The 22,381-nt window shown below is 36.0% G+C and overlaps 1 protein-coding gene across 2 annotated transcripts in view; it reads right to left on the bottom strand.

Moving 5' to 3' along the window:
• The window catches only part of PSPC1 (paraspeckle component 1), a 101,093-nt gene that overhangs the window by 4,097 nt on the left and 74,615 nt on the right, over window positions 1-22,381 (bottom strand). Inside the window, exon 7 of one of the 2 annotated variants that reach the window (XM_057309846.1) lies at window positions 5,237-5,403. The exons of the other annotated variant lie outside the window; for it this stretch is intronic. Within the exon in view, the coding sequence (XP_057165829.1) occupies window positions 5,287-5,403 (117 nt within the window). The 3' untranslated portion in view covers window positions 5,237-5,286. Of the gene's footprint in view, window positions 1-5,236; window positions 5,404-22,381 lie in introns of those variants that run through there. 2 annotated transcript variants of the gene reach the window in all.

Raw genomic sequence — 22,381 nt, 5'->3', positions numbered from 1 at the left:
AAAATTATCTTTATATATTTCCACCTACAAGTAGCATTCTACTACACAGGATCCTTATTAGGGATCTGTCAGTAAGTAAAGTCATTAAGGCATTCTTAAATTGGTTTGGTATATGTTTGTATTTCGTAATTCTATTGCCCTTAGTAAAGTTAAGGCAGACAAGGAGAATGCATAAACCACACAACCGGACTATTAAAAATACTATCTTCTCAACTTTTCAAAAATGTGAACCTGCAATTTACAAAGCATTCATTACCTTTATTGAAACCTAGAAAGGTAATCTCTAGAATTATCCAAGTTTAGTTGCCAATCTTTAGTCTTTAAAAGGGTAGCCTAATATATGAATTCAGTATTCAAAATCACTAGCATTCTGTTTAAAGTGGTCTTACAAAGAAGTGACCAGGCTTACTGTACATCGGATTACATTAGTAATCACCACTAGTAGAATTACAGTGAGCTACTGCATATGCACACCCATTCCATGATACTCCTAATTTGGAGTTAAAGTCTGTAAAATCCAAGAAAGTTGATACACAAAGACAGTTGATACACTATTTTCTGATGCTGAAGAATAGCTGTCTCTCTCAAAGCGATACTGTCAAATATTGGTGGTGGGGGACACCAGCCAATAATTACATTAAAAGAAAAGGTCTCCCTTAGTTGAAATCTTAAAGCATAACTGTAACAAGACTATATGATACCACTTTGGATGAAACTGGTCCATTTTTTATTTTAAGATAAAACAGAGTCAATAAAAACTGCATAGAAGTTCATGGTTGATTTTACCCTCCCATGCCAAAACATAAGAATTGTTAAGAGTGAAAAACAGCTCCTCTAACCACACCCTAATTAGTCAGAAACAAAATAGTCTGACTTTTCTTAAAGAATAAAACATTAAAGATATGGAAGGCCCATTCTTAACAATTATGTAACAATGAACCTAACATTCTCCCCTCTTTGAGTTAGCAAAGGTATCCTTTTCCATTGAGTAGACAATCCTTATATCACATATAATTTGTATTATGTAATATATAAATTACAATAGAAGTGCATTCTAAGAAAGAAATGTATAAAATACAGATTATACTTCAGCAAGCATGGAGGCTGAGCAATACTCTGCAAAGCTGTTCAAATTACAACAAATTGTAAATACCCAAGAAACAGGATTTTAGCAAAGGCTCATGTTGAAAACTCCTTGCCAGAAATCAACGTGAAAGGTGATGATTTCCTCTGAAGTAGATTCCCATGGTATCAAACCACAGAGGAGCTACATTCTTTACTGGCATGCTCTGCAGCGGGGTTTCCCTTCTGAGGAGCATATATTCTGAAGTTTGAGGTATGGAGGTGGGAGGATATCCATGTTATCAAACATTACCATCAGAGAGCATATATACACTAGAGCTCACAAGCTAATATGATTCTTTGCTTTCATGACAAAGACACAGACCACACTACTGGCCGCTAAAACAATAAATGCTATTATTACAGGCAACTCACAACAGTGAAAATATCTAACATACTCCTTACTGAAGTAATTTTATTTCAATGTTAAGAGATTCTCTTTAAGCAACAAAGAATATATCCTGGGGGTGCCTGGGTGGCTCAGTCGGTTAGGGGTCCAACTCTTGATTTCGGCTCAGGTCAGGAAGTGAATAATACATCCAAAACAATTAGACCAAAAATTCAAAAGCCGTCATCTCCCATGGAAATGAGTAAACACCCATGAAAGCAGCAAATCTCTAAAACAATGGACAATATTTCTACAAGTTCATCCTTTTTGATGTAATACAATTTCAAATGATGAACAAATGATATAACAGAATATAGTTCCAGTTAACTGAACAGTTAGTTGGAAGTTAGAAAGACAAAAAATTTCAACATTTTAAATTTTCACGACTCTTTTGGATTGAAAATTGGCAATAAGGGGCACCTGGGTGGCTCAGTCGGTTGGGTGTCTAACTCTTGGTTTTGGCTCAGGTTATGATCTTGGGGTCATGTGATCAAGCCCTGCACTGGGCTCTGTGCTCAGTGTGGAGTCTGCTTCTCCCCCTCCCTCTGCTCCTCCCCCACTTACACTCTCTCAAATAAAACCTTTAAAACAAACTGGCAATAAAACAAATATAGCAAACTGAAGGCTTTGACTTTTTTAATCAAACCCATGTCTCTTCTACTCACATTAGCATGCCAGACATCATAATAAAAGGTTCAATTACATAATAATTTCTATTTTCCAGCTGATATTTTACAGAAAGCAAAGAGTCCATAATACGAACATTCAATTCTGCATTCCCAACATCATCTGGCCTTCCAGAATTCTAATCAAGATACCCATTTTTTTGACATCAGATTATATACAGATCAATGAGTTTTACAACAGATAGCAATGAAACCACACAACCTAGTGAAAATCGTCCCCCCTTACCCTGTTTCGCTTTCTGTAGTTTCAGTTACCTACAATCAACAGTGGTCCAGAAGGAGATGATCCTCTTCTGACGTTTTGTCAGAAGATCAATAACAGACTAAGGCTACTTCACCACGCCTGCACTGTTCATCTCACTTCATCTCATCGTGTAGGCACGTCACATCATCACCAGAAAGGTAACAGTACAGTAAGACATTTTGAGAGACACCACACTCATACAACTTTTATTACTGTATACTGTTAAAATTGTTCTATTATTAGTTATTGCTGTTACTCTCCTCCTGTGCCTAATTTGTAAATTGAACACAGATATGTACATACAGGAAAAAACATAGTTATTTTTAAGGTTTGGTAATATCCACAGCTTGGGCATCCACTGGAGTTCTCCAAATGTCCCCCTTAGGTAAGGTAACAATATTTCACATAAAAATGTATCCAAATGGCCAAAAAGTGTATGAAAAGTTACTAGGGAAATGTGTATTAAAAACCACAATGATTACACCTCTACGCACTCACTATAATGGCTAAACACACATGACTTGACAATACTGAGTGCTGGCAAGGATGCAGAGCAGAACAGAAATCATGTACACTGCTCCTGGGAGTATAAAGTAGGACAGACACTTTGGAAAAATTGTTTGCCAGTTTCTGAAAAACATACTCATCCCCTATACTCAGTAATTCCACTCCCAGATATTTTCCCAAAGAAAAATGAAATGTGTGAATGACTTGCACAAGAATGTTCACAGCAGCTTTATTCATAATAACCCTGGAATCTACCCCAAGAATATATCAATAGGACACTGGATAAAAAAACATGGCAGGGCGCCTGGGTGGCTCAGACGTTAAGCGTCTGCCTTCAGCTCAGGGTGTGATCCCGGCGTTATGGGATCGAGCCCCACATCAGGATCCTCTGCTATGAGCCTGCTTCTTCCTCTCCCACTCCCCCTGCTTGTGTTCCCTCTCTCGCTGGCTGTCTCTCTGTCAAATAAATTAATAAATAAAATCTTAAAAAAAAAAAAACTGGCATATTCACTTGATGGTACACTATGCAGCAATAACAGAACTGCTGACATATGCAACAACACAGATGAATCTCAAAAACACTGTTGAATGAAAGAAGCCAGAGGCAAAGAGTATACATTCTATGATTCCACTTACATTTTTCAGAAAAAGGCAAAACTAATCTGTGGTGATCAAAATAGAACAGTGGTTGCTTTGATGCAGGATGCACTGACAGGAAAGGAGCCCCTAAGATAGGAGGTTTATGAAAAATGAGGCTGTCAAACCAAACAAAACTCACAAATTTAAGTGACAGGCTATTCCAAATTTTTAAAAAGCAGGATTTTAAGGTTTGTTTTTTCCAAGATTATTTAAGCAACCTCTACACTCAACATGGGGTCCAAACTCACGATCCCGAGATCGAGTGTCACACATCCCATGGACTGGGCCAGCCAGGCACCCCGGGATTTTAACTTGTTTTAAATTAAAGAATCAGAAAAAGATCAACTCAAAATTAAGAAATAAGTACATAAAATAAGGTCTTATTTGAGTAAATAGGTAAGAATCATTTATAAATACTATTAAATAACACTGAAATCTAGAAAATATTAAAGAAAAAATAAAGATTTATGTTTTTCAGGAAAAGTTTACTGATATATATGATATATATATATCATATATATATATATATAAATAAATATAAATATATGCATAGTCTTTTTCTCCAAAGGTCACTCATATGAAATCTAATAAAGTACAAATTGATGACTTTTATCAGACATAATTAATGACTTCTAAGAAAGGTTATAACTAACTCAGTTTCAAGGTCCCAGACCTGTATATATTTTGCAAGGCAGCTGTGGTAGGATCAGCAATGGCTTGTGACTGAAAGATAGCACTGAAAAATTTCAAACTTAATTTCGTCCCCAAATTCCTACAAAGGCATTTCAATCAGAAAAAGAATGAATGAATGAATGAATGAATGAATGAATGAATGAATGAAGCAGCATTATCTTCTTGTGATCACTTAAGATTTCTTAAGCACCCCTCCCCCAAAAGCCAAAGAAAACATATCCTTGATCATTGCCTAATCAGGGTTAAGTTCTTTATGTGCTTTATTTCAAGTAAATTATTGTTATTTAATGTATCAACCATGTTCATATATATATAATGAAAAAGCACTGGAAGTGAATTAGCAAATAACATCCAACAGCTTATTTTTCACCATATATGTAAAACCACACAAAATAACAACTACTGTTACCTACTTTGAAGAGAACAAATAAATCAACTTAATAAGAAAAACACTTCCTGCAGAATCCACTGCACGGTGAAAGGGGAACCCTCCTACGCTGCTGCTGGGGAATGCAAGCTGCTGCAGCCTCTCTGGAAAACAGTACGGATTTTCCTTAAAAAGTTGAAAATAGAGTTACCCTATGACCGGGCAATTGCACTAGTGGGTATTTACCCAAAGACACAAATGTAGTGATCTGAAAGGCCACCTGCACCCCAATGTTTATAGCAGCAATGTTCACAATAGCCAAACTATGGAGAGATCCCAGATGTCCATTGACAGATGAATGGAGAAACATGTGGTATATATATATACAGTGGAATATTACTCAGCCATCAAAAAAATGAAATCCTGCCATTTGCAACGACGCGGATGGAACTAGAGGGTATTACGCTACGCGAAATAAGTCAATCAGCGAAAGATAATAATCAAATAATCTCACTGGTAAGTGGAATTTAAGAAACAAGGCAGAGTATCATAGGGGAAGAGATGAAAAATGAAACAAGACGAAACCAGAGAGGGAGACAAACCATAAGTCACTCTTTAATCTTAGGAAACAAACTGAGGGTTACTGGAGCGAAGGGGGTGGGAGGATGGGGTGGCTGGGTGATGGACACCGGGGAAGGTATGTGTTGTGGTGAGCTCTGGGTGTTGTGTAAGACTGATGAATCACAGACCTGTAGCCCTGAAACAAATAATACATTATATATTAATTTTAAAAATTAAAAAAATACATAGAAAAAAAAACTAAAAAAAAATATAATCCACCGCATGTTAATATAATGTTAATTATATAATTATAAAATACCAAATGTTACACTGGGGAGAAATTAAACATCATGCAAGTATAATCTGCACTGTTATCTGTTATCTATTTAAATTTATTTAAATACAGGGTAGAAACAGGTGTTAAACTAAATCAGTGATGAAAATACTTTGTCCTGGACACAAGATGCCAACACACGTTCTAAAAAAGGGATTGATAAGTTTAAAAACAGGCGAGTTAAAAATTTTGGTTGCTGGGGGCGGCTCAGTGGGTTAAGCCTCTGACTCTTGGTTTCAGCTCAGGTCATGATCTCAAAGTCCCGGGATTGAACCCTGTGTCAGGATCAGCGCAGCAGAGTCTGCTGGAGATTCTCTCCCTCTCCCTCTGCCCCTCCCCCAACTCGCACACATTCTAAATAATGAATAAATAAATAAAATCTTTTTAAAAATTTGGTCACATTTTTTAAATGTGCAAAATTTCCTGTTTGATTACTACTGGGTTTGAGAAATTAGGCTGTAGAAACAACAGAAAACACAAAAACAAGGCATTAAAAAAACGTCATAAATTTCACTTCTCAAACATTTTGTGCCTCTGCATCATTTGTAAATGCAACATACTCCAATCAGCAAAAGCTCCAGATGCACTGCACTGAATCTCATCAGAGCAAGAGGACTTCATGCCTTCCCTTGGCAAGGAGTCACCGGATCTGAGTGGTGAACCTCAGAATTCCCTGCAGTCCCTTTTTTAAAAAATTTTTAGAGAGAGAGAGCAGGAGCAGTAGGGAGAGGCAGAGAGAGAGGGAGAAGCAGACTCCCCACCAAACAGGGAGCCGGACGCAGGGTTGGATCACGGGACCCTGAGATCATGACCTGAGCGGAAGACAGATGCTTAACTGACTGAGCGACCCAGGTGCCCCCTGCAGTCCCTTTTTAAAACCGTTTATGCTACTTATGAACTATTACCCATTTTCAGTCACCATCAGGGTTTGTTAAACATTCCCAGTAATTTTGAATTCATTACATTCAATTTTGGAGAAAAAACTGTGTGGTATAAAATCTCCTTTGTGTTCTGCTAATAACTTCCAGTATGATCTTGGAAAAACAGCCTGTTCACTGATTCAACAAACGGCAGTAAGCACCTGTACGAGAATCCTTTTGCCTTAGGGAATTCATAATACTATCCCTCAATAAGTCAGAGGGCCAAGAACTGTCTATTAGGTAAGAATCATTTAATTCTAACAGAAATTTTAACTGAAAATGTTCACATACTAATAACCACCACTATTGTAGCAGAACACAAAAGAATACGCAGGCTTTTAAACAGACTTACCAGTAAAAAGTCTGGAAAGGAAGGTACAAATACAGGGGCATAATCCAACTAAGAAAAAAAAAAAGTTGAGGGGTGCCTGGGTGGCGCAGTCGTTAAGCGTCTGCCTTCGGCTCAGGGCATGATCCCGGCGTTATGGGATCGAGCCCCACATCGGGCTCCTCTGCTATGAGCCTGCTTCTTCCTCTCCCACTCCCCCTGCTTGTGTTCCCTCTCTCGCTGGCTATCCTCTCTGTTAAATAAATAAAATCTTAAAAAAAAAAAAAAAAGTTGAAATAAATATGGAGTTTTGACCATTGTAAATTGTGTGAGATATTCTACTGAAAAACAAGAAATTTCAAATGTAACAAGGTTAAAAATCAAAGTTTCTCATTTCCCAAGGGTCATTTCCTTCCTTCATTTCAGTGGGCTCTACAGGCAACCTCTCTTTGTAACTTGGAGGGTACACTGTTCCCCAAGCTTTCATCAACATATGTAGACATATTTTATGACCATTAATGCTACATTCATTTATTCTCTCTCCCTCTTTTGCTCTCTCTACTCTTCCTTATCTCTTTATATTATCAATAATCTCTGAAGACCAAGCCACCATTACCTTTCACCTCTCCTTACTAGTCTAATTGGCCTGCCTTTTATTCTGGCTCGCTTTCAGTCAAGTCTCCATGAGTAGCTAAAATTCTTTTCTAATACATAAACTAGATGTCACTACCTGGCCCAAGCCTTCATGATGATTTCTCATCAAGAAAAAAATCTCAACTATTTACTATGGCATATACTGCTCTACATCTTGCATCCTCAGTACTGCACTCAAGAGAGAGAAAATTAGTTGAAGGTGGGAGCAGGGGAAAGCAAAAATCTCTTTTAATGTATAAAAGCATAGAAATAACAGATATAGTATACATAAACAGCTAAGTTAAAATTTCATGAAAGGGGTTCAAAAAAATTTGATGGGGGTCACGGGGAGGAGTCAATTAAGAAAAAGAAAGGGTTAAGAAAGACCCTTGGCTTGTTCACTTAATTCCAGCTGCAAAAGACATTTTCCTATTCCAGGCTATAAACGATAAACCCCTCAGCTTGAACTGGTTCACCTTCAACACCTCCAATGTTGCAAGTCCCCTCCTTCCGATTATTCAGGTATCAATTAGCTCAAGTGTCTCCTAGAGAAGCCTCCCCTGACCATCCTAGCTAAAATGGACACATCCGTTTCCCCAGCCCAACTGTACCCCGGTGTTTATTAGAAGAGTCAGTAAGAATAGTCCCTAGTACTGCTACAGTATGTGCTCAATAAATGTTTCCTAAGAAGTCTAATAACTACAGTATGTGGTGGAACAAAACTGTATTTATTCTCCAGTCATACCTTGGAGAGTTGATACTTCACAATCATGAATACTAAAGAATATAGGTGAAATAAATGACTTCTGACGAAGGAGTTTCGGTTCTGCTAACAGCAGACTGCTCATTCAAGTCCTTGGGCAAACAATGTATACATTATTGCTTAAAGTTACTATCTGAAGATATAATTTTTTTAATTAAAAAAATCATATCACTTTGCTAGAGTCTTCAAACTTACATAATAATTCGCTGAATAAAAACCACGATTCCTTGGGAATGCATACAAGTGTCTTTTAATTTTTTTACTAATTCTAAGTAGAGCTAATCTAAAATATAGCTTAGAGCCTCCATCCTTTTTGGTTTGTTAGAATGAAGTATCTACCTCCCTCCAGTACTTCCAAATAATATAAGATTTGAAATTCAAAGTGATAATGTAATATGAACTCCAAAGATGGGAATTCTTCTAGAAAAGTTTATAGTTCTTCCTATTCTTGCTATTTAAGAAATGAAATCCAAGTTAGCTTTTTGGGCACAGCAAAGTTAATGTCCATTCCCATCACTGGAGAACTGTAAAAATTTTTTAAATGAAAAATTTCTGAATTTGAGTCTAATGCCCTCCTTCTCTATCACAAAAAAACTAAGCCATTATTAAATTCAGTGTAATACCTCTCATAAAGCAAACTGTTAATGTTCACCATGTCATTCAAAACATCTAACATACTGGGGCACTTCGGTAGCTCATCCGACTCGGTTCTGGCTCGGGTCATGATCTCAGGGTTGTGAGATTGAGCCCCATATTGGGCTCTATGCTCAGCAAGGTATTGCTTGAGATTCTCTCTCTCCTGCCCCTACTTCCCCACCCCCCGCTCTTTTGCTCTCCCTCTAAAATAAATAAATATTTCTAAAAAATCTAACCTATCGATAACTCTCTCGAAGACAATACAGTTTATTTAATTAAACAGACAACTACTTAATGTAATCTAATATTTAAAGCACAAGACTTTAGGTGTCTAATTCCCAGAATTCTTATTAGCCAGCTTTAGACTTCAAAGCTCTTCCAAGTGCGATGACATAATTTCTATTCTAAAACGTCTATTAACCTGCAACAATCCCATCAGTTTTTCTTAATCTCTGATCTTTATTGACTTCGTGCATTTGGCTGGGGACTGCAGGGAATAAAGTTAAATTCTGATTGTCTTCAGTTAGGATAGGGAACATCTAAAAAAAACCTTTAAAAATATACATACCCAGTGACCAAGCAATCTACCTGGTATAAATTTCATACTATATATACACTCAAACACATGCTTCATAATACATGCCCAAAGACAGTTTAGAGCACATAATGGGGGTGGGGTTGGGGGGGTAGAGGAAACTTCAATTAATCACTGACAAAAAAGATCTGGAACATACCTAACAATGACCTAGCAACAGGTGTAAAAATAAGGTGTCTCTCTCTCTCTCTCTCTCTCTCTCTCTCTCTCATATGCACTTATTTGGAAATAGTGAGGAATATTGTGCGGAAATAAGTAAATGGCAAGTGTGTACAGTATCCTTGCATATGTATTAAGAATGTATACAAATATGTCTGTGAGTGCACAGAAACTTCTAGAAGGATACACAAGAAATTAGTAACAATGAATACACCAGGACAGAGAAGCTGGGTGACTGGTAGACACAGTATGGAAAAATTTACTTTCACTACATAGCACATTTCCATGTTTGCATACCAGATGCATATTAATATTCAAATAATTCAAAAATATACTGAATAGTTTATGTATCAATATACTTGAAGGCTAGTTGATTTTTATTAGGTGTTAATACTTTAAAGTACAATAGTGTGCTAAGGATTATTTCTGGATCTCAAACAAGTATTTGAATGATGGCTATAATATAGGGCTTACTTAGGTAATTCAAACTTAAGTTTGAAGAGTGAGACAATAGGTTTCCACATTTCCCTGTGCTGACCACTGACCAAGTATGAATGAATCGAATCATCTTTAGTAAATGTCCATTTCTTTAACAGGTTTGTTTCTCTAACTAATGCACACAACTGCAGTATTTATGATTTAATTTATTCCACTATGAGACTCAGTTCACCAAGCCCTTCAAAATCTACCTAAACAGCTCTATCTACACATAGATGGTTAGAAGACATCGTAACCCCCTAACCTATATAAATTTTGCACTGGTGAACTATTTGTCTCATACTTTCATTTATCAATTATTGCTGACTTTGTTGACGACAAAATTCTCAAGTCAAGACCTTTTCCTAAGCATCACAACTTTTCATGCTGAAAATACTAGATGTCACAAGAACCTGAAGCCTTCCATCCTGACCTACTGCTCTATTCTTCAGAAGTTGGCAGCACCAAAATCATTGCCATTTGGTTAAAAACTAGTCATCCTTGCTTTCTTCCACATAACGGCCAATTAACCACCAAGCCCTGACCATTTCACAATTAATTAGGGTCTTGACTTATATTCTTTACTACCAATCCAAATACCATATAAAAACTGGTTTCCTTGCCTGCAGTCTGAGTTACTAAAAAAGCACCCTTCCCACAATGTAGTTAACTTTACTAAAATACAAACCTGATCACCATCATTCTCCGGCCAAAAAACTTCCAATGTATCTTACCCATGAAATAAGATTGGACTCGTTTTCTACTCTCATTTTGGATTACTACCAGCTTCATGCACATTTATCAGCTCCCAGTCTTTGTTCATAATGGGTGTTCTTTGATTGCACCTGCTCCCAAAAACAAGCTGTAGCTCATCCTGAAGATGATACTTAGGCACTTCTACCTTCCCAAATCCTCGGACACACTCATTAAGATAAATAATTCTCCCCCTTTCGTTCTGAATGGTCCTTTAAATCTCCCACGCCTAAGCAAGAACATTCTCCTCATCCTTCCCAATTAGTTTTTCTCCTACTCATTTCTCTCCTCCAAACTCTCTGTAACACTTAATTTTGGAAAACAGATCTCATAGGTAGTTAGTGAAGTCACCCAAGTATACCAAGCACCGCCACTGAGCTGAACACACAGCAGGCATTTTTTTTTTTAAACGGGTAATGGAATATGTGATAACCCTACTGCATATGATGCTCCAAGTCAATCACTACAAAATGCATTTTTATTGATAACAAGATTCCAAGACTTATTTTATATTCATGTTGCTTCCTTGAATTTTTCCTTTCTTCTGCCTTAGTCATGTACAAGTCATGTAAATGTAATCTAAGTCTCAAATTATTCAAAGGTGCTGCCCCTACTGATGTTTACCATCCTCTTTTCCCTTAGGTCTTTTCTTCATCACTGTATCATAATTATTGTACTGTATTCCAACCTCTGCCACTAGGGTTGGAATTGCTCAACAACAGGAACACCTTGTATCTACCACGCACTGGCTGCCTTAAGTCTTAAATGTAGCAAATACTTAATGAATGGAACTGATGTTCCATGTCAAGAGTACCTACTATAGAATTAGTGATTCATGACCTATGACCACTTCTATTTTATACTAACCTAGGCTCCTTCCAAATATAACAATGATATAATTCTTAACAATTCATTCATAGGCCTTACCCATTTTTGAAAAACCATTTATTTTATTGACCAAATACATGTTAGCATATATTCAATTATAACAATGCATACATTAAATTAGCATTTTAATACCTATGTTTAATGATGTGATAAAATTCTAGAAAACAAAAAACTCATCGTACTACTAGCACCCATGCTATTGTGTGTGCATATATTCAAGCACTATCCAAAAGAAAATAACTATTAAAGAACAAACAAGAAAGGAATAGTTGCTTGCCAAATTCTCAAGTGTTCATTTAATGATGATCCAGCCAAGAGCACATACAATCCAGAAGAGCATGGAGGCTCTTTCAGGTACAGTTTTGCTGCAGCTGTTCTAGACAGCAACATAGCAACAGCTCAGATTGGAGCAGAAAAAAGTGAGCCTCCAGGAAGAATCCTGGGATGAGGAGGGGAGCTAACGATAGGATGATGTGCATGGGAAATTAATGAAACGGTAAAGACACTGAGTGCTGGGGGAAAAAAATTATGAAAAACTTACACAAATTAGTTCAAACAGCAATTACTGGTCTAAAAACCTATTCTCTTTCCACACTATTGAGTAGAAAGAAAATTTAACTATGGTTCAAGTAAATATTAAAATACACTTAAGGGCACCTGGGTGGCTCAGTCAGTTAAGAATCTGACTCTTGATCTCAGCTCAGGTCCTGATCTCAGGGTTGTGAATTCATGCCTGGGACTGGGCCTCTTTTTAAAAAACAAAAACCAAAAACCATACACACACACTCATATTTCATATAGTACATATTAGCTATACCGAAAAAATTACATTCGAACTTTGGCCAACCTGAGTTGACTCAATTTAATTGTCCTCCTTGTAGATGTTAGATGACATGTACCACTGTAACATGTTGATTATTAACTGAAGTTGTACCATAATGTAAATTGGAAAATTTTTAAATCATTCCCAAATACTGCACTTACACATTTGTCTCCCAACTCTTCAACAGCTCTGAAGTCGAGGAGGAAAGAAATGGTAAAACAGAAAATTGTTTTGTTTAGGTCCCCAGACTCAGTGGCATTCCCTTTCTTCCTAATTTATATTAATTTGCATTTACTATAAAATACATGAAAGATAAAAACCAAAATGCAGTAACTCAGTAATGTCCACTATTTAAGAAAAACGTTAATCTTCTTAGAAATATTCCAAATCATTGTTCTAAAGGCAATTCAGAAAAGCAAATAATGCCTCTTTGATAGATAATTTTTAAAATCCCTATAATCCATCAAAATGAACAGTAATGTGTTAACTCAAAGACCATGATTAAGGAATGGAAGAGAATTGGTAGCCTTTGAGAACCCCTTTAGAGTACTGGAATAATTACCCACTCTTAAACAGAAATTGTTAATGAAAGACCACGTGAGATAAAGTTTCTTCAAACTTATATATTATATGCCTTTTCTCTCCCAATATTTGTACAGAATAGTTTTCCAAGCTTTTTGATACAATACCCGAGTTATGTATCAAAGCCGCTGAGAGGACTAGGTGTTCCCTTCATAACATCCAAGTTTTACTGAATGATTTCTCCTGGAAATCTTAACCACTCCGTCATTTGAAAGTTCAATTATTAGAGAATTACCATAATCAGACCTTCAGTGTCTGTAGAAGTGTATCTGATGGTCATATATAAGGAGTGTATACGGATAATCACAGCAACAATAAGCTGAAGTTGCTGCACTTTAACAGGAGACGCTTCTGAGTATTTCCCGAGGAGTTGCTCTTTGCAGCCAACCTGTCCTACTTTTCCTGCTTCTAATCTTCTCTTCAATGTATACCAATCATTAGAAAAGGTGCAAGAGAAAAACAAGTATGTAAACTTAAAATCAATAGCCTTCATTTTACACTCAATTAGAAAAACAGATGTTCACTTTCCAGAAATAGAAATTGGATTTGGACACTTGAGGAGGCTTTTCATTTTAAGAGGGGGAGAGGGAGAGAGTGAGGGAGAGAATCTTAAGCAGGTTCCATACACAGCGCAGAGCCTGACACAGGCTTGATCTCACAACCCTGACATTATGACCTGAGTGAAAATCAAGAATTGATCAAGAGTTGGACACTTAACTGAGCCACCCAGGTGCCCCTGACACTTCAGGAAGGCTTCTAGATTTCCTTCCAATTCCTCTGGTCTCCTTAATGCTTAGGGTTCCACCAACACCAAAACATCACTATATTTCAGACACCCAATACACAAAACATACACTTGTGAGTTTTTAATTTAAAAAAAATTTAAGAACCCTTGTTGTTCCAACTGTTAAAAATTTGCCGTCCTCTATGCCACCAACCTCATCAACTCTCCAGCCTCTGAGTATGGTGTGACTTCCATCTATCCGCCCATCTATTTCAAATTACTCCCTTCACACTTCCTCTCTCCCTCCCTCACTTGCTCCCAGTACTTTCTTTTTAGATATATTTCTATATAGACATATGTAAGGGCACATAATCTACTAAATTCTATTAAAAACTGGACTATTCCACATTCTCTACTGGCTCTTCTTGCTCTGATGCCCAATACAATGATGAAATTGTCTAAGAATTTATCATTTCTTCCCATGATTTCTCTTGCCACCCACTGGACTTTTTAAGCTTAAACAAGGTGAAGACCAATTTTATTTTCTTCACTATTACATGCAAAAGCTGAGACAAAAATCTTCAATAACTATTTAGGGAATGAATAAGCAATCTGGGATTCTCATACACACACTTTAATTGGTACTGAAAATTGCATTTAAATCTATGCCATTACTCCCTGATTTTCTTCTGGATTTTCCCTCAGACTGGTTCAAGAAATATTGAGTGCCAAATATTGTGCTATGATACAGGAACACTGATAAAAGATGAATAAAATGTAGGCACAACAAGCAAACAAGTAAATATGATATACTGACAAAGTGACAGGAATGAAAATTCTACTGGGGAAAGACTCTTAAGAAACCTACAAAAGTATCTGGGGAGACAGAGGAACAATTTTAGTGGTTAGTGCACAGGGGGTGGAAAGTAGATGAGGTTGGAAAGGTAGACTAAGAACAGATCATATAAAGCCCTGTGACCTAGACATGCCTGGCTGGCTCAGCTGGTAGAGTGTGCAACTCTTGATCTTGGGGCTAGGGGTTTGAACCCCGTGTTGGGTATAGAGATTACTTAAAAAATAAAATAATATCCTAAAAAAAAACCCTGTGGCCTACAATATAGTTTTTGTTTGTTTTAGTATTTTTGAGAGAGCGACCGAGCATGAATGGGGCTCGAGCCCATGACTCTGAAATCACAATCTGAACCGAAAACAAGAGTCTGACGGCACAACCGACTGAGCCACCCAGGTGCCAGGTTTTAGTTCAAATGGAAAGCTACTGCATCTGAAAAAGGAGACCTACAATGATCTAATTCACATTTTTAAAAGGATGCTAGATATTATGTGGAAACTAAATTATAAGAGCAAAAGTAAAAGCAGGACAAGTTAGGAGGGTACTACAGTCATCTTCAGTAACAAATGACAGTGCCTTGAGAACATATTTACCAGTAGAGTTTTAAAAACCCAACAATCCACCATAGGTACTCAAAACCGAAATATTAAAAAATCCAATACCTTCCTCTCCCTCAAGCAGCTACATACCCCACCCCCGATCCTGAACACACTTACCTTCTGTGTTTCAGTTAATGGTTATCACCACCATCACCCCATCATTCAGACTAGAAAACTCCTAGATCACTTTTCATCTCCCCCTTTCCCACCAATACACTAGGTCTGTTAAATTCACTCTACTTCTGAATTACTGTCTGGAATCGACAATCATGGACACTAAAGAGCCTTTCAAATATGGGGGAGGGTGTAGGGGAGTGAACCAATCTATGTGGTCTCTGCTTTCTGATCCATTTAATTCTTGTCCTGACACCCAGCCACCTAAAAGGCAAAGATCAAAACTCCTCAACTTAGATCAATCAGTTTTATCTAAATATTACTTCTTCCCTTCTCTACTCTTACCTCCTCCCCTAGACAGCTCCTTATTAACTGCTCGGGATCTCTGTTCACTTATTAGCCCTTCTGACCACACCATTCCATCATCCCACAATCCTCCCCCTCATCCTCTACCTCCAAAAAACCTACAGCTGGCAAGTACTTACTCACCTTTATGACCTGCTCAAAAGTTATCATCTTAGTTAATTCTTTCCAGTCTTCCCAATGTAAGTGAATACTTGCTTCTAGGTTTTCAGAACATTTCCTATTCCCTTCCTTACTACCAATTGGTCTTACACTTTGCTTCCGTAAAACCATTAAACTCTAAATCCCAAGAGGGCAAAGACCGTATTTTATTCATTGTATACTCTCATGTCAACAACCATGCGTTGCCCTCAGCTGGTGTCATTCATTCACTAAACACACATTTAATGAGGATGTAATATAAAATGAGGATAAATCAGTAAATGATAAGATGCTTACTCTGCTAGGGTTGACATCCCGGATAAAATGAAGTAAAATAAATGAACACAAAAAGTTCACACAAAGATTTTAAGAGAAATCTTCCATGACAATAAAAATTTTTGGACTTAAAATTTTATGGAGTATCAAGTAGATAATAAACACAAAACAAGGTAACAAAAGTGAAAGGAGTAAATGTAAACTTAATATGTACAATTTATTTCCTAAAAACTGGTATTCAAATTTCTTTCTTGTACTTCTGCACACACCAAGCAATTATACTACCAGGAAATCAATCTCACTAACACCTAATGGTGAATATATAAACTCTAAAGTTCAACCTCAAATTACTCATTTTTTAAAAGATAAAAATAAATGAACTGCATAATTACACCATGTAATGAGATTCTGGGATTACATCCATGTAAGAAAAAAAAAATTGACCAAGTTACTTCTGGATAGAAGAAAAATAATGCAATGAAAGAAATTTTAAATTTCTAAGAAGTACATTAAAGAGAAAAAAGCAACAGATGAAATTAGCTAAGTAGTGCATTTTATTTAACCCAATATATTAAAAATGTATCATTTCAACATATAGCCATATTAAAAATTGGGATAGTTTACATTCTTTTCTTCATACCAAATCTTTCCAATTCTGTACTTTACACATCTAATTCAACTGGTAAATGTTTATATTTATTTAGATTTCATTATATTTAAGATGCAAAATGAGACTTGCATACCGAAGTTGTTCCAAATATGCTAAACACTGTACTGATAAATTGAATTTAACTACAATAAAATTACAAATCTTAGCTTCACTAGTCCCATTCCAAAGATTCAACAGACCACATATTCACCACACTGAACAGCACAGCTCCAACAGAAGACTTACGACATCCACTTCATCTATCACAATGTTGTCTTTTATCAGCACAGACTAAAATAAACAATGTTGTCCCTTGTCTCCTGAGACAGGGATTTTCTAGTCCTCTTTTCTAAAATAGAAGCTGTCATTTTCTCTACCCTTATGACCTCATAAATTATTTCTATGCTATTTGTGCTTCTTGGTCTAGAACACTAGTGCCATGGGAGCTGAGGACTGTTCTACAGCTATTATCTGCAGTCCAAACTGCAAGAAACTGTCAATACAGCTACTGTAGAAAACCAGTATTGGAACGTTTTAAATGCTAAATTATTTAACATGTATATCATACTTATGTGATCTATAAAAAAGAATGACTAGAAATTGCTTGTGACAAGTAGTCTTCTTCCATATGGTATAAGTAGCTGCAAAATAACTCAAATTTTGAGATCTATAATTTCAGTCAACCTAGGGAATATTTCATCCGTTCACAGGTCTAAAGGATCATATTATGAACCTAACTATACCTTAGTTTACCTCAGCTCTGACACTGTAGCACAAATACTGGGAAATAAACTAAACTTATTCCTCCTAAAAATATAAGCATATAATATAGCAAGGCAGAAATTAACAATCTGAATACTTTTCTATATTACAGTTCCTACCCCCCTAAATTTGGAGCATGTCATTTTCCAAAACCTTCTGCTCTCCTCTTAATATTTTAAAAGATTTAATGGCTCCAGGTCAAAGTCAATGTACCATAATATAAAGAAGACAAAAAAAATAAGGTTTTCTGAAATGTCCTAATTAATCATCATGTGTATTTCTAATAGTAGCAAGAGACCCAAGTACAAATCTAAAGTTTTTATGCCTGTCTAGTAGGAAAATTGGGGCTGTTAAATATGGGGTCAGTAGTGCAAGGAGTGCAGAGGTCCTCCTTATCTGTGGTTTTGCTTTCCACAGTTTCAGTTACCCACAGTCTGGAAAAAGACGACACTCTTCAGACCTATGGTCAGGTCACTAGTAGCTTAATGCTACATTACAATGTCTATGACATTCACCTCACTTCATCTCATCACAAAGGCATTTTATCATCTCACACCGTCACGGCGTTGAGTACAGTACAACACTCTGAGACAGAGGCCATGTTCACATAACTTTTATTTACAGTATAATGTTATAATTGCTGTATTTTTCATTAGTCATTATTGTTAATCTCCTACTATGTGCCTAATTTATAAATTATCACAGACATGCATGTAATTAGGGAAAAAAGTAGATACAGGGTTTGGTACTATCTGTGCTTTTCCACTGGGGGTCTTGGAAGATTTCCTCCTCAGATAAGGGGACACTATTGTATCTGGAAACCATAATATGAATCAGAAAACTTCAGGATAGTTTCCTTTCTCAAATTTTATCCTTTTTTTCTGCATTTGTGTACCTAAAAATAAAGTTAAGCACTGACTTTTATAGAAATATAATTCACTGTAATGTCCAAGTACTGCCACAGGGGTTAACCGTTTCTTGATTGAAGAAAACTAGTAATAAATAACTGAACAGAAAAAACAAATGTATTCATGTAATTTTTTTTTTAACAGATGAAACGAAGTTTTACTCTCATTAGACTGCATGAGAATTCCTCAGTTGGAAAATAGGTTAATAAGCCACTTAGGGAAGAAACCTAGTTTAAAAAAAAAAAGAGGGAAAGGTAGGTTGGTGCAAAGTGAAAAGACAGAAGGATAGATGAGTTGACTTCCTTCATGACAGATACGTAACCTCGCAGAGTCAAACCCATTTCTAGTTCACAAAAATCACAAAATGCTTGGTCAGTGGGGATTTCCTGGTAAAACTGAGGGGACACTATGCTACAGCAATCTTTGGGAAGCAAAAACGTGAGGCACCCAGGTGACATCTAAATCACAAACAAGTCTCCTTGTTTCCTACACACAGATATTCTTAGCAGACGTACACAGGTTCTAGAAACTACTTGCTGAGATATTTAGAAGGCTATTAACCAGGTGATTGTTTCTTTGCACTAATGTAGTCAAATATTTCTGAAAGGAACTATAATCAATATCACAAACTATGTGCTCTCATTATTGACCAATTTAATTGTTTTGAGGTACTGCATAATTCTGAATAGACATTGAATAATACATATATGTAGCATAAATCTTTGTAAAGTCTCATAAGCCAGGCTATAACTTTTACCATAAAATTACTTAACAATTTCCACTTATTGAACTCGGTGGCATTACCTTCTAAAATGACTAATGAAAATTGAAGCTGCAAACCAAGAGAAAATTACTTTTAATAAATACACTCATTGTCTTAGAAAATGCTTTTATCAAATCTGTAACTTCAATCTAGAAAAGTAAAAGACCAGTTCACAAAAGAGAAAGGTTGAGCCATCATTTTAATCCATCTAAATAGTGTCATTTTATTCATATTTACCAAGATGGTAAGCAAAGACCAAGACAGTTTTATAAAACCTTCACCTGTCAGGCATAAGCATCTTCAAGATTTTTTTTTTTTTTTATTAAATAACCACAACACCCAACATGGGGCTCAAACTCATGACCCCAGCAAGGTCAAGCAACAGTCCTATGGCTGGCCAGGTGCCCCAAGCATCTTCAAATATACTGATACAAAAACATTATTACACTGTTTCATTTCTCATACTGGTATAGGTAGTTGAAAATCAGGTAAGTGAAAAACCTCTACAAAATTTTCAAATTGTATTTTTCTATATTCCTTCTTCACTTGAATTCACTAGGCTTGTGACACAAAAATGAAATCCTAGTTCAAAAATCTTAGGTATAAAATTTAGCACTCAATAGCCTACTTAAAAATAATGGACTTTTTGCAGTACTTGTCAACTGGCAGTAGGTGGAAAAGTTTGGAAGTGTTTTGAATGGTCTCAGTGATTGGTCAGAGATCCTAAATAGCATATAATGTACCAGAAAAATCACCTATGCTACCACCAACACAAATCAACTAACCAAAAAAGTTACTATGATTCTTTTGAGTAATACTTTAGAACAGAGATTCTAAACCCAAACCCAACATTTATCAACAGGGAACTTATTAGAAATGCACATTACTTAGCCCTACCTGAGACCTGCTGAATCAGATATTGTGCAGTAGAGCCCAGAAATGTTTTAATGAGCCCTCTATGTGGCTCTAATGCACACTGACGTGTAAAAATTACCAATTTGGAAGGATATTCACATGGCTGCTGGTCTTTAATGTAGAGCAGGGATTTTGTTTTTCCACTGTTCTATCTCAGCCTTAGGAAAGGGTACAGCAAACAATAGGACCCCTCAAAACATATTGATAAAATAAATACATGGATATAGTGCAATTCTGAATGACATGGCTCCCCCATAAATTCTATGACTGCGAAGGTATCATTTTGTAAACAATTACTCTGATTTTTATGTTCACTTTGCTAAACTGCTGATTCCTAATGCTTAAAATATGCTAACCAGGCCATGAACATGTAAACCAATTCTAACCAATTCTAAGAATTAGCATTATAGACTAAGTAACCATTGAGAAAGTTACTACTGCCTCCAACACTTTTAAAAAGGTCAGAAATTAAAAGAGAATCACTATGTGAGAGATTGTTTACTTTTTCTCATTACATAAAAACACCAAGCAACATTTGTAAATCTGAGCAATGTGTCACATTTGATACTGACTTAACATTATCTAATAATCTGAAAACACCTTGAAGAAAAATTAACTACCATTATTCTGGCAAAATGTACAATATAAATAATTTGCAGAAAATAAACTGTCCAAGCAAGCATAGAAAAATAAAAATGTAAGTAACTCAGAGGCAAACTTGGCAAAGTTAATAGTGATAGGATTTTATTTACATAGTTCTTCTAAATCCCAAAACATACCTAAACTCATTCATATTCACAAAAGTCTAGTAGGTTGACATTTTGCACAAAGATGAAACAAGGAAGAATATGTCTTAAGAGATCCAGTCACAGATATAAAACATAATGGATTACTGCGGCTACTCCTTTAAGTTTTGACACTACCTCATATCCATGTATTTCCTACCTTAAATATCTGAAATGATCATTTCAGAGCTAGAAACAAATTTTAGATATAAACAGCAATTCCAAAGTCTTCAACACTACAAACACCATACTTATATAGAGCATTTAAGAAACTTTAGGTCCATTACATTACTACTCAAGTAAAGTCCACACGTTACTATTGATGCAATGCAGAATCCTTATTTTTAATTAATAAAAACCGTTTCTTATTAATTGACAATTTATTTTTTAAAGATTTCATTCATTTGAGGTAGAGTGAGAGAAAGCGAGCAGGGATGGGGAGGCAGAGGGAGAGAGAGAAGCAGACTCCCCACTGAGCAGAGAGCACGTTGTGGGGCTTGAGCCCAGAAACCTGGGATCATGACCTGAGGTGAAGGCAGATGTTTAACCAACTGAGCCACCCAGGTGCCCCAATTGATACTTAGAAAAAATAAGTTGAAAATTAAAAAATCATGTATTCCTACTAAGTACACTTCTTAATTCTACCTAATCCTACTAATTTAGTCTTTGAGATGGAAGTGCCTTACATGAAATTTGGGTGATTATATTGTATAAAACAGAACTGAAATTTTATGTACACGTATAAGCAGAACACCATCTGTTAAAATCTATTTCTTTAACTCAGAAAGACAACCAGTAATTCTAACTTAAGATTTTTATATAAACACAGTCAACAAAATCTAGTATCTATTGCAGAGGGAAGAATTGGTAAGAGTAACAGTGATTCAAACCATAAAACAACATACCTGAAAAACAATTTTTTTTTAAATGTGTACTACAAACTCTGGCTATTTTATGTTAAGAAATGCAGTGTACTCCATCTAGAAAATATAGGCTTCTCTTATTCAGGAAAACCATACATCATAAAACAAAGTACATTCCACTGATTCCACCAGGTAAATAAAAAAATAATCAAATAGTAAGTTTCAACCAAAAGGAACCCCTGAAGATATTTATAATCCAAACATGGTTTTACAGAAAAAAGCAATATTCCCAAGGTAAGAGCATTCCGGTTGTGCCTTTAGATATTCAGTCTTATAAGAGTCAAAGTTCAACTATTAATACTGTTTATCAGTAATCAAAAAAACAAAATTTCAAGATGTTTTTTCTACTTAGAAGACAGTGCTTCTGACAAATTAAAAAAGGCTAATATAATATAGAATCGATTTTAATCAGATACTATTTAAAATATGTAAGATCAGATATTAAAACAATAATGAAATTCTTCACTACTTCCCCAGAGTGACGTTCTATAAATTACTTGCCCACATTCAA

This window comes from Ursus arctos, unplaced genomic scaffold (genome assembly GCF_023065955.2).
Source record: "Ursus arctos isolate Adak ecotype North America unplaced genomic scaffold, UrsArc2.0 scaffold_10, whole genome shotgun sequence".
NCBI lineage: Eukaryota > Metazoa > Chordata > Mammalia > Carnivora > Ursidae > Ursus > Ursus arctos.
This window is presented reverse-complemented; position numbering and strand designations above follow the sequence as displayed.